Source organism: Fukomys damarensis, unplaced genomic scaffold (assembly GCF_012274545.1).
Source record: "Fukomys damarensis isolate Sample0158 unplaced genomic scaffold, DMR_v1.0_HiC HiC_scaffold_16, whole genome shotgun sequence".
Lineage (NCBI taxonomy): Eukaryota > Metazoa > Chordata > Mammalia > Rodentia > Bathyergidae > Fukomys > Fukomys damarensis.
In genome coordinates, this window is record NW_022900928.1 from 79,790,724 (window position 1) to 79,804,494 (window position 13,771).

The following is a 13,771-nucleotide window of genomic DNA, read 5'->3' on the forward strand; positions in this document are numbered from 1 at the left end:
GCGCTCGCTCCCAACCCCGCCCGCCTCCTGTGCTCGCCCGGGGGGCGTGCGCCGTGCTGCTGCTCCCGAGTTCTGGGAAGTTGTGGCAGACGAGGATGGGGGTCTGTGGGTACCTGTTCCTGCCCTGGAAGTGCCTCGTGGTCGTGTCTCTCAGGCTGCTGTTCCTTGTACCCACAGGAGTGCCGGTGCGGAGCGGAGATGCCACATTTCCCAAAGCAATGGACAACGTGACCGTCCGGCAGGGGGAGAGCGCCACCCTCAGGTAGGGAGCTGCCATTGTGCGAAAGACGGTGGTTTGTTGGGGTGAGGGCGAGGGCAGGCGGACAGCCAGTGTGCTGGAGCGTGCCGGGGCTGGAAGACAGGGTCCCTGGCTGTAGGATTCATGGAGGAACTGGGTGCTCTGCTTGGAAATGTGGCAGTGGTACATGAAATTCTCAGAGGTCTGGGGGATGAGCCCTTTGCACACACAGCTGGCCTCCCTGGTTTGGGGAGTGGGGGCAGGGGGAACTGGGCCAGGGAGTTGCTGAAATAGAGGGCAGTGGTCCTGACGCTGGCAGTGCTGGCAGTGCCTGCACCTCGTGGCCATGGTGTCTGCGGACGGAGGGGTGGGGGAGCCTTGTCTTTGAAGTTAATGGACCACATAAGAGGGATCTGGCTTGGTGTGAATTCCTGTACTCTGCCCAGGCCCTGGGGAGGTGCCACCCAGGGCTGCTGGACTCTGGCAGACTCTTTGCTTTGTCCTGGGCCTGAATGCTAGTGCTTTCCTGGGCGCCTTATGCCATGAGCTGGTGGGTAGGCAGAGATGCTTTCTTCGGTAGGAGTGTGGCTTTCTGAGGCTGAAGTCATGGAGTCTGATTTGTCCGTGGAAAATGACAATGACTCGGGTGGACTGTGCTCCGAATGTGCTGCCCAGCAAAACAGTGTGTGTAAAACTCATCACGGAACAGAAACTAGGCTTGGGCGTTGTGTTGGGTCCTGATTGGCTTCTGGGGTTAACGCTTACAGGAATAGGGAGGAGGAAGAGAGGATTTTTGGGTCTGCTTTGTGTAAAGTAGGACAAGTCTAGCTCCCCAATTATGTTCCTTACAGAAGCACTAACTGCATTTCCAAGATTGACAGAGCACACCGACCATACTGGGTCAACACACTTAATGACTGAAATAGAAATTCTACCCTCTGGAATTTTTAGAAGTTTAAAAGCTTTGTGGGACAACTTCCTTGCCTCTCTTTGACTTAAGTTCTCATTCGTAGTTTGCCAAACTGAGTAATTGAACCAACCTGAAGGCACCATGAGAATATTCTCACCCTTTGCACATGAAGATAGTTGGAAAGATAACCTTTCTGCTGGTGTCTACTGCTTTGATCCTGATGACTGTTCTTCATAGATCAGATTGTTGTGGATTACATGATTAGGACAATATTTGTGGGCTAGAAATGCTGAGGAGGGTCCTAATGATACAGGTGACTTATCAGAGCATCACCCAAGGAAGTGTGTCATATATGAGACCATGGAAGGGAGAAGCATGCTTAGATCCTTTGTCTCTGGGGAGCTAATCCTCAAGGCCCCACCAAACTCCTAGTTATTCACTGGCTTCTGGTGCTCCTTCACTGAACTCTTTGAGGACCACTTGGTCCAAGGTAGTGTATCTAACTGCACCCTTTCAGAAATGGCTGTGTCTCTGCTTCATAAGTGGATTTCATGGAAGTGGCAAAAATACAGTGGTTTCAGACAACTTAAATAGAAGAACAAAAATGAACCTCTAAAGCAAAATAGTTAAGGAAATTTAATGTCTTCCAGATGGCTTCTTTGTCCCTAATCCTTAGTTGTAAGGATGAACTCTCCAGGTACAAAATAGAGACATTCTCATTTGGGGAACACATTTGGTACAAATAGGAATTTTTTCCCCCAAAGAGAAGGTATATGGTAGTCATCAGCCCCACAGAAATTTGATGATAAAGAAATAGCTATTTAGCCTTGATGGGCGAATGTCACATCATGAGAAACGTAAAGAGTAGAGTAGCCACCATCTAGTCTTCAGAAGGTAGCCTTCAAGGCTCATGATAATTAGGACTTTCCAGAGAATGGCTGCATTCAGCAGATTCTGGACTAAGGGATAGACCTGTTATGGGGGTGGGACAGTTTGTTTTTCTTTTTTAAAATCATATTATCATGTACAGGCTGACTTCTCTTTTTTTGTCTTTCCTTTCGTGCTTCCCTGTCTTGCAAGCATTGATGTTTGTTTGCATTTTTATATATGCTGCCTACAGAGTGTGCTTGTCTGAGTGTAGATGGGGGATTGAGGACATAATGGGGTTTCCTCTCTAGATCCTTAAATGAACTCCAAACCAACTATGTACAAAAGATAGCTGTCCCCCAGTGACTCCTGCCATTGTGTGTTAGCCTCAGGGACTAGATATTGTCTTGAAATGGAAGGGAAGACCTTCACAGTGCATGGGGCTCTACAGGGAAAGGATTAGACGAGCTGGGGTCTGATTGATACCAGCGACTGGCCTTGGCCTTGATTTAGGACTGAAATTGGACACCAGATATACCAGGCAGTCTGTACATAGGACAGCCAATGACTGTCACAGGTCTAATTCTTAGGTGATAATGCACTAGAACAAGGACTGACTGCCTTGAAGGGGCGCTTCTGTAGGATAGAAGCCCTGAAGTTTCCACACAGGTTCTGCATTTCCTAATTCCATGTGCCAAGAGGCAAGTAGGGATTTCAGAATGTATTTTGTTTCCATAAAAAATTGCTAAATTTGCACATAAACTGATTTCAGGTTGCAACAATTTAGTTAAGAATTCTGAGTTATTTTATTTTATTTTTTTCATCATGTGTGCAGAAGATGCAAGCCTCCCCACCACACCTTTACCTAATTGTGTGACTAAACTTCAGGGAACTATAACAGGTGGAGGTCTTAGTCCTTCTGCTCTGCCCTGGGAGGACACCCTTATCCACCTTACTGTAGTTTCCTTCATAACCAGTAGAGGACTTTTTGCTCTAATTTTATTCTATTCTGCTTTGTTCTTACCAGTATCATTTTTGGAAGATCTTTTCCAGTCCTCAAAGAATAAATGCTTCAGTAGCAGATTCTAAATTGAAGAAACTTTTAAAAATGTATTACTTTATCCAATTAGTTCTAATGATCTTTGCAGAGTTATTGGCAAACCTCTCTCCTCATCTGGTGTTAACACTGAAAAGAATGCCATTTTGCAATTTCTCACACTTTTTGCCCTCTTGATTATATTAGGCATGCATATTTAAAAAAAGGTAAAGTTATGGATAATAGAATCTGCAAAAATAATACCATCAAATTTTATTGAGAGCTAATTTGTGTTGAGGTGTATTAAAGCATTTTATACAGTATGCAACCCATCACTCAGCCTGATGTTCACATGTAACCCTAATAACCATCCCATGATGACATTACTGTTATTAATTTTATTTTAAAGATGGGTAAACGAAGGCCAGATCAGTGAACATTACTCGATTTAGGTGTCACAGCTGTGAAGTTTTGAAGCTAGATTAGCAGGTGGTAGTAATGATCATGTTAATACGATAAATGGTAGTATCAGTTATTGGCCAGTTACGTATGAATTGTTTCATGTACATAGTAACATTTAATCACCACAATTCTCTGAAGTAGAATTATTGGCTCCCCATTTTAAAGAGGAGGAAGCTGTGGCCCAAAGAGAAAAATTAAATAAAATCACACAAGTAGCAAGTACAGGAGTGCTGACTTGGGACTTTACTTTGTACACCAAGTTTCCTTTGGACTTCTCCCAACCTGTTTAATTCTGTTACATCTGTGTTCACCTAATTTCTCAGTGATATGTAACGTCTTTCTACTCATTTTTGGCTTAGATTCTATTTTACAACACTTTTTAACTCTGTCTTTCTGGGGTGGGCTGAGAGGAGATCTCAGAAAGCAAAGGTTACACCCTGTAATGCTATGGGCACTGGCAGATGTTATTGAACAGATGAGTGAAACCTAAACAAAAATATCCCACTGGTTGTATTAAATGTAACTCATCACTTTTCTCTATCATTTCATTTTACAATTCACCTGTGGTCAACAAACAATTTATTGAGGGATCCTTTCAGGAAGGGCATTGAGCCAAGTGTTGTGGTGTGAACTTGGTGTCAGGAGCCTCAGGTCCCACTGTGAAAGCCAGGCTGTGGACAAGAATACAATGGAGCGAATGAGCCAGGGTGTGCATTATGCATCTGTGTTGTGTGAGATAGGCTTCTGCCTGTGTCCAGAGCTGGGAGCCCTCTGTCAGAGGGGCTGCTTTCTGTGGTGGGATTGCCTCAACGCCTGAGGCAGCCAACCATGTGGGTGTCCTTCAGTTAGAGACCTTCGCTCTGAGCATCTACACATCACTTAGTAATTTTGCTCAATGTGTTTCGGATTTCAGAGATTCCCCAGATAAAACAGCAGCTAGGGGAGTAAATTATTTCCCAGGCAAGTGAGTATTGGAGGCTGAACTGAACCTTCTGTCATATGTCTAGACTAGAGGCTCTGGAAATGAATGATGTTGTTTTTCTGGGATGAGTTAAAAATAAAAAGTCTGAATTGTATACAAGATTAAGGTTGAGTTTTATATGGCAACACACAAAATGACAGAAAAATGTGGTTAGATATGTGAATGGACCCAGAGGCTCTTTCCAAATTTAAAAAGTGGTAGCATTTAGTACATGTTGTCTAAAGCACTTATTTTATTTTCTTAGCAGACTGGATATCTGTTAGTTCTGCAGTTATTCTAAGCTCTTTTGCCTCCCAGTAATAGAGATCCAATTTAGAGGCATTTTACCACTGAGCCACAAGGTCTCCCTAAATTGCCCAGGCTGGCCTTGAATTAGCCACCTTTCTGCCTCAGCTTCATGAGCTGCTGATATTACAGATGTGTACCACCATGCCTGAGCTTTTGAAGGCAGAACTATGCCTTCCTTGTGTTTGCATTCCAGTGCTGAGTTTGTGATATGTTTTGCTTTGTTTTTTTGGTTTTTTGAGACAGGGTCTCACTATGTAGTTGAGACTGACCTGGAACTCACTATGTAGCCCAGGCTTGTCTCGAACTCACAGCGATCCTCCTGCCTCAGCCTCCCGAGTGCTGGGATTACAGGCATGTGCCACCACACCCAGCTGCTGAGTTTGTGATATGGCTGTAGTGTATGCCATTTAAATATGAGTGTATGTCTCCCTACCCTTTCCTTCTTTTTCCTGTGGTGTAGACGCTCCAGCTCTTTCTATTTTATGAACACGGAAGACTTATTCCCACTGCAGAGCCTTTCCTCTCATCACTCCTGCTGTTGGGAATACCCTTATCCCAGATTGCATTATAGACAAATTATGCTATAGATAGCTGTTTTTTATTTTGGCCCAATCTCAAAGGAAACCTCCCATGAAGACCTTTCCTGCCTCTCAAATTAAAATCATCCCTGTTCATTTCTGCCATTATTATTATTATTATTATTTTGGTACCGGGGATCGAACCTGGGTCCTTGTGCTTAGGAGGCAGGCACTGGAACCACTGAACTAAATCTCTGGACCATTTCTGCCACTCTTACATCTGAGTTTTTTTCTTCACAATGGCCATCTGTATCTGAATTCATCACACTTATTACTTGGCTATCTGTGTATAGTCTGCCTCCTCAGCTTGATTGTAAATTCCTTGAAAATAGGTCCATTCTCTAGCTTCTCTCCATATCACTAGTGTCTGGCACACAGAAGGAGCTCAGTAAATATTTCTTGTATGAATAAATGAAGAAATGGGTGTCTGAGGTCATTGTCTTCTCTCCTCACCTGTCTCTTGTCTATGTTCCTGATTGGCTTCTCTTGTTCTGGATTCTGTTTTTTTTTTTTTTTTCCCTAGTCATGAAGCTGTGTAAGGTTGTTCTTGCAGAGCTATTGCTTGGCAAGTTTCAAATACACGTAACTTGTTAACCTGGTGTTTTTCTGCCCAGCACACAGAGAGGCTGTGATGCTTGCCTGTTACTCCATAGCTGTGCTGTAACATATGCCTCCTACCTGCCAGGTCACATCCCAAACCAATTCTTGTGCTCTGAAGAAATGCTATCCTCTGATGATGTATGCAACCCCAGGTAGACCTCAGGGAAATTAGTCTTTTCAATATAAGGAGGGGCATAGAAAAGCACCTCTTTGCCGTCCTCCTTTTGCTCTATTTTTAGAGTCCCCTGGCAGTGGCTGTCTTATGGTAGAAGTATTGATTGCTTGCTTATGAGTTCACTTCTTCAGAACGGTAGTGCCACTTGGGAAGCATGTTCTGCTCTGACTGTCCTTCCCCTCCAGGACTGACCGCTGTTCACTCACCCCAGGTGCTTGCCAGGCATCCAGCTGGTTATCCGTGGCTCCGAGGAGCATGGACAGATGGGCCTATGGAGGGAGGCTCCTGGAAGCACACTGAGTTTGTTGAGGAGCCAAAAGCTAAAATGGGAAAACTAAAAACTCAACCAACCATGGGGCAGAAGGAGTAGGAGTGTGCCAGTCGTCACTGGAACCTCGCGGATGGTACAGGGAGACAGCTAAGATTTCCGTCACCCCTCTCCTATACTATTGATGCATTATAGAAATAGTTCTCCTATTTTCTCCTTTGAGACCATTGCGTTTTGGAGTTTGAGAGGATTGCAGAGACCAGGAAGTTCAACAGCTGGTTTTACATATAATGAAGATAGTGATAAAATCAGTGTTGCACAACGATGCCTTCTGTGGAAGGGTAAGAGGGGCGGACATCCAGAACCCATTCTGGTACCTAGCTGTGCTCTCCAGTTCAGGGCTGCACGTGCCCAAGGAAGGTAGGCTTTCTCCTAGCAAGTGCAGAAGCACCTTGCTGACCACAAATGGTTCCAGTGCAGCCAGCTAGCATGAACCTTCGTGTTCTCACTTCACTGATGGTTTTCTTCAGTACCAATGCCTGCATTCTCATGATCCGGCGCTGACTCCCTGTGGGCCTTATGCTGACCACTTTACCAGCAGAGTCTGAGTTAATCCTCAAACATATACTGTGAGGGAGATTAAAATTGCTCTTCTGGTTTTACAAATCAGGAAACAAAATTACAAAGGGAGGAATTTCCCCAGATCATTGGCTCAGAAAGTGGGACTGGGAATCAGTTGTGTCTGATTTTTAGGCCATTTCTCTTTGTACCAGAGTGTTCATGATGTTCTCTCCATCTTTTCTTCATTGCTAAGTTCCTCTTCTTCCAGAGGAGCCCCAGTTAATTTGATGGTCACTCCTTGGCCTGATGCACAGGAGGCTCCTTCCTTGATGTGTTTCGGAGTCAGGGCCTGGGAATGGAGAGAGTTGTAGCTAACTGATGGCAAGGAGTTGCAGAGCCTCCTCCACCAGCCTCAAGTAGCCCCTGCTCAAAGGGCCCCAATGTAGTCTGGTTTGCTCAGAGGAAAACTTATTCCTGGTTCCAGCAACCTTTTGCTTCAGATATCAGTCATCTTGGACTGTCCCACAGAATTAATAATTTATTCAACAGCTCCATGTGCTTCTCTGGAACAAGGCATTGATCAAAACTAGGTGGGAACAATTATATAAGGATTCCATAATCAGTGCTTCTGGATACCATGATGTTGGGTCAGAATGGGTGGGACCTCGAGCTTTCTTCCTCCTCTCCCTCTTCCTCCTCCTCCTCTTCCTCCTCATCCCTCCATTTGTTTTTTGGGTAGGGATATTAGTAACAGGACTAGTTGTATCTCTCTTGGGAAATACTGAAAAAATATAATCAATGCCAATATTTCTTTTGGATTGAAAATCTCCACTGAGGTCATTTTGCTTCTTTCTGAGCATGCTGATGAGGTTGATGAACACATTTTTAGGATAACCCATAATTAATAATAATAAATATAATTATTAATAATATAATAATAATTACTATTATAAGGAGAAGAAGTAGTACTACCATCAACATCATATAGATGCCCAAATAATGCTACATTTAGGGAACCAAGAATTTACAGGAGTTTGGGTGTAATTTCAAATTACATATGTGAGCTAAGGCAATGAAGAAATTTAACAGGTGTACAATCGGTGAAGAGGAAGGTTTCCAACAAATGAGGCCTGGTTGACTGACATCCTGTGAGGAAAGTAGAATGGAGACAAGAGTCCACTGGACCTTGCTTAGGCACCTTTGCTGTGTGATTGCAGGCAACATTTTAAGTCTATTTCTTCAAAGAGGACAGTTATTACCTACCTCCAGGCTCTGTAACAGGTTAAATGGAATACTACATGTCGTTCAGTGCATTACAACTTTCCTTCTCTCCATATGTATATGTGTGTATACATGAATATAAGTGTATGTGAGCATATACACACATGTATATACAGTATGCATGCATTAGCAACTTTCATTATAAACTGTTGTAGCTTAAATGCCCATACTTTGTCTTGTTTTGGAAAGCTCTATAGAGAGAAACTCCTCTTTGTCTACTGGTATTGTGGTTTATATTTTATCTTTTCATGCTTTCTCTTATACGTCTGTTTAGATCTTAGGAATATTCTTTGGTTAAAGTCATTTCTGGGTATTTTATTTCTTAAAGGGAGTGAGAAGAAAGGTATCTTTTCATTTTTCCTAACAAAATTGTTGCATAACGAGTTATTATAGTTCATGGCTCTGAAGATAAATTTCCCACCAGGAAAAAGCCATACCACATGCTCTGTGGAGTGGGTTATAAGGAATTCATGTACAAATTCAAGTGTGGTCAGTCCTTTTCTTCTTGGTGGACTGGTTATCCTTATTGTCAGCTGCCAAACAAGGATTGAGATGCCTTCCTAACAAAATTGTTGCATAACGAGTTATTATAGTTCATGGCTCTGAAGATAAATTTCCCACCAGGAAAAAGCCATACCACATGCTCTGTGGAGTGGGTTATAAGGAATTCATGTACAAATTCAAGTGTGGTCAGTCCTTTTCTTCTTGGTGGACTGGTTATCCTTATTGTCAGCTGCCAAACAAGGATTGAGATGCCATCTGTTTGTGTGTGTGTGTGTGTGTGTGTGTGTGTGTGTGTGTGTTTGTGTGTGGTGTGTGGTTGTCTCTGAGGCCCTTTTGACTTCAATATTCCTTGGTTGTGGTTTTTACCTCTTTCACATCTACCACCACTGGGAAGCAGGCTCAGGGTAGACAGGGTGGTGGTGAAAAATGAGGAAGAAGCCTCTTTGTGTTTATGAATTTTTCCTCTGGGTAAGTCTGAGGCAAGACAGGGCCCCTGGCATTAGAAACTTGTTTTGGGATTATGCAGTGGAAAAGATCACAGAAAAATTTTTCCAGTTTAACCCAATGAAAAAGGGCTTAAATTAATTTAAATGTACTAAACTACTACACATTGCAGTCTCAATCTTTCAGGGGCTGTTTTTCCCAAATCGTTTATTCACATGGTTCAGTTGTTTGGATTTATTTGGGCGTGTCTGGCCAAGTTGCTGTCTTGTCAGAGTGAAATGTTTTGGCTTAGAAAGCTTTTGGGTGGTGAGATTTGTCTTATAAAATGAACATATGAATTAATCTTACAATGTTGATGATAGATTTAAAAAAATAATAGAATTTTTAATGAAAACAGCATCAAGCAACAGACTGATGGAAAATTATAAAACTGAAATCAACCTCTAGACAAAGCTTTGCTGGCCCCATGAAGGAAAGGGAGATATGTTTGTATGAAAATAATTTCTTGATTTTCTCTGGCTTTCAGACAGACTGTAATATAGTGGATGAATGGAAAAATGCTCTCACACTCAGAATAATCATCTTTGGACAAATTGACACATCAGGAGAGCTCAATCTAAAACAATTCTAACCCATCAGAACCTGTGAGTTAGAAAAGAAATATATGAAAATTATTTTTAATTTAGTCAGTTGTTACATGCAGTCACTGGAAATATTAGCATTATACTGTTGTGAGATGAATTATGCCCCTCTTCCTGGTGTACATGTGCACGCATTCCTGAACAAAGATGTCAAAGTCCTAATCTATTTACCTTCTGATGTGACTAAAGATGACCTTACTTATAAATAGAGTCATTGTAGATATTCACATTGAATATCCTGTATCCAAGATGTTTGAGGCCAGAAGTATTTTGGATTTTTTTTTTTCAGATTTTAGACTACTTGCATATACAAAATGAGATATCTTGGGGACTGGGCCCAAATGTAAATGTAAAATTCATTTATATTTCATATATATGATATATATATATATATATCATATATACTGAAGGTAATTTTATATAATATCATTAATAATTATGTATGAAATAATGTTTCATGATGTTGAATTTTACACTTGTAGTGCTATGTAATGCTCAAACTGTTTTGAATTTTGTAGAATTACAGATTTTGGAGTTTGGGATTAAGGGTGTTCAATTTGCAGTTAATTAATTGCAGTTAATAACTGAAGTCATACTGCAGTAGGTGCATCCTTATTGAAAACAACCACGTAGAGAAACAGAAGATACACATGGAGAATGCCATGTTGGCAATGGAGTGAGAAGTTGATGATGCATCTAGAAACCAGGGAATGCTAGATTGCCAACAAACAACTGTCTTCCCCAACAGGTTCTGGAGAGGGTGTGGCCTTGTCCATACTGTAATTTTAGACTTCCGGCCTCTAGAACCACGAGACTATAAATTTGTTTTATTTTCAGTTTTGGTACTCTATTATGTCAAATCTAGGAAGCTGGTACTTTCCAGTTTCATGAAGAAAGAATTTTGTCAAATAATAATGTTATATAGGACTACAGAAAGCCTGGTCAGACCATCTAGTCTTCACCGTGATCCCATGAGCCCTGGCAACCCACAGAACAGATGTCAGAGTGTGGAAAGATCTTGAGAGAACCGTCTGTTCCTGGTCAGACTCTGGCTTCTCCGTGACTAATATCAAAGAGCTGATTGGTAGTAAATGTCCAATTCAGACTGGTTTTTCTCTTTCTCCTAAAACATCCACACTACAAACCCAATTTATCTTCTCAGTTATGTCAGCCACCTGACTAAAAAATCCTCACTCCCTTTGGCCATATATCATCTTCCAGATTCTAATCACCAAATGGTCTTGTATACCTAAAAATCAGACCCAACTGCAAACCTGTCCCTAATCCCCAAAGCTTTCTACTTTCTGGTTTTCATGATCAGTCACTAGCAAAATCCTATATAGCTAAATCTCCTCTTTGAATGTTCCCAGCATTTTTTTTTTCCTGATGCTGAAGCCTCACTATTTTCTTAGGTTATTTCTGTTCTCAGAGCCATCCCAACAGTGGCAGTTTTTGTCCTGTATCCTGCTCACTATTAGGCCCGAAAGGTGGGTAGGTAACTCTTTTGCTACTCATTATATCTTCTCAGTGTTTCTTTTTCCATCCTTCCCAACATCTCCAGTGAAATTGGAGCCCAAGCCCCAAGGTCATATTATACAAGGTGCTTCCTTGCTGTAGCCGTCCACTCTTTCTCCTGAACATGGCCCTCTGGACCTCCACACTGGGTTTTCTACAGTGAGCTGCAGAGCTGCTTCTGTGGCTAAATCACATTTCACACCCGATTCCTCCCATATGGTGCTCTGGACATCACCCTGTGTGCCTCGTCTACAACCATCACCAACTTTCTTCTTTCTTAGTCCTGATCTTTGATTTGGCTCTGCCATCCATGCAGTTGCTCATACTAAAAGCCTAGCAGATATTTATTTTTCTTTCCTATGCTATGCTACATCTAATTTATATGTAAAATCGATTTATCTTTATTTTTAAGAGATATGCTAAATAAGAGTACCTTTTACTGTTGTGCATGCTACTTGCCTGGTCAAACTCACCATTCTCTGTCCTGGGCTATTCTGGTGTCATTTTTTTTTTCTGTACCAGGGATTGAACTTGGAACTTTATGCTTGCAAGGCAGGCACAGTGCCACTGAGCCACATCCTCAGCCCCTATGGTGTCATCTTACCTGATCCTTCTGTTTCTTCTCTGCTCTATGGGTCATTTTCTACCTAGTAGTCTGAGTTATCACTTAAGAGCATAAATTAATATACAGGCCTCTGTGCTCAAAACTCAGCAGTTCCTTCCAGTTACATTCCAGTTCAGCATGAATTAAAAGCACTTCCTTGGTGTGAAGGACTTTTAATCACCTGGTACCTATACATCCCTTCTGTCATTGCTGTCTCATTTGAATGGATGCTGTACACTGAATATCCCTGTTGTTCCTGGAACTCACCAAGCTCATTCCTTCTGACAAGATCTGCTCTGAATTCATGTACCCTCTATCCCCCACAAGAATGCTTTCCATATTATGCTATTTGAAATATCCATGCCATATTCTAGGCCCACATCATTCTATTCACCCTACCCTAGTTGTAATTTTCTCTGGAGCTCTTAACACTTAGAAAAGTCTGTTATTTATTTATCTGTTACTTATTTATTGCCTCTTTTCCTAAAATGTAAGATCCACCAGGCCACTGAGTTTATTGCTCTCATTTATAGTGACTAAATTACTGCCTGGAACATGGGATATATTAAGGGATATTTGTAGAGTGAATGAAACATTTATTAGGAATAATAGTAGGCTATTAACAGTGAAAATTGTTTGTCTTTTACTAGAAAGAGAAAGCTGGTATATCTCTATATTGGCCTGGGTTCAGGTATTATTAAGCCATGTGCAAATGGGGAAGGTGTTGGAAGCTGGCATTGAGTTTGTCTTCTAGGTCAGAGAGCAGAACAAGGAGGAAATCATTGGGCAGTTGACGGACTTCATAAAGTCTGCACGTGTGGGATCTAAACAGCCTTTAAATATCCACTTTCACAAGGGGTTTTATAGAAAATCTAATAAACATGGGGAAATAAGGATTAGTTTCTAGCCCATGGCCTGCGGACATGAGGAAGAAGGTAAGGAAGTAGCAATTAAATAGCAATCAGGCCATGAGCCTGAAATATAACGAATTATTTGGTGTCCGTTACTTTATTTTAAACTTTATATCTTAAGAGAATCCTACCTAGGGCTGTCAGCATGATGGTTAAATACAGGGTCTGGAGTCAGATACCTCTTCAGGTTCAAATTCTGGCTCTGTCACTCTGCCATGTGACTGTTAACACATTGATGAACCTCACTGTTCCTCATTGTGTCATTTTACAGGGCCCACAGTTAGGGGTACTGAGCCCAGCAGTGTGGTGTAAAATATTCGGAACAGCACCTGGTACTTTGTACATATCTGTGTCATTCATGTGGCTGAGAGAAGTGCACAGCATGGAATGTGTCCTCTGTGGACAAGTGGAAGGGATTGCATGTGGCCATCTTGGGGGCATGTGTGGAAATACACAGCACAGGCCCTGGAGCACTGGTGCTGGGCCTCATGCCAGTGCTTCTACAGCTCTGAGGACATTTTGAGTGTGGGATGGGTTTGAAAAACTTCAACAAACTTCATTGTTTTTGAAATATGATTAGTGGTCTATTGCCAAGACAATCTGGAGTTTGGTCCCAACAATTAACCACTAAATGAAGAAATGAATATGCCTAGGCCTTGGATTCATGTACTTTATGAAAAGGGCAGCGTGACCTGTCCTGCTTAGGTCAATTACTTAGTTGTTTTTTTTTTTTTCCTGGTACCGGGGATCGAACTCGAGTCCTTGTGCTTGCAAGGCAGGCTACCAAACTGCTGAGCTAAATCCCCAGTCCATCAATTACTTAGTTTTGAGGAAGAGATTTTTCACCTGTTCAAAGCATATATACATTGTTTATTCTTCCCCTTGGGCACAACTCTAGACTGTATT

General features: G+C 41.9%; 1 protein-coding gene across 3 annotated transcripts in view; it reads left to right on the plus strand.

Annotated features, from left to right (window-relative positions):
* The window catches only part of Ntm (neurotrimin), a 953,915-nt gene that overhangs the window by 529,255 nt on the left and 410,889 nt on the right, over nt 1–13,771 (plus strand). The window contains exon 2 of one of the 3 annotated variants that reach the window (XM_010642108.3): nt 178–262. In XM_010642108.3, coding sequence (XP_010640410.1) covers nt 178–262 — 85 coding nt within the window. Of the gene's footprint in view, nt 1–11; nt 263–13,771 lie in introns of those variants that run through there. The other 2 variants (XM_010642117.3, XM_010642130.3) reach the window with 2 other exon arrangements.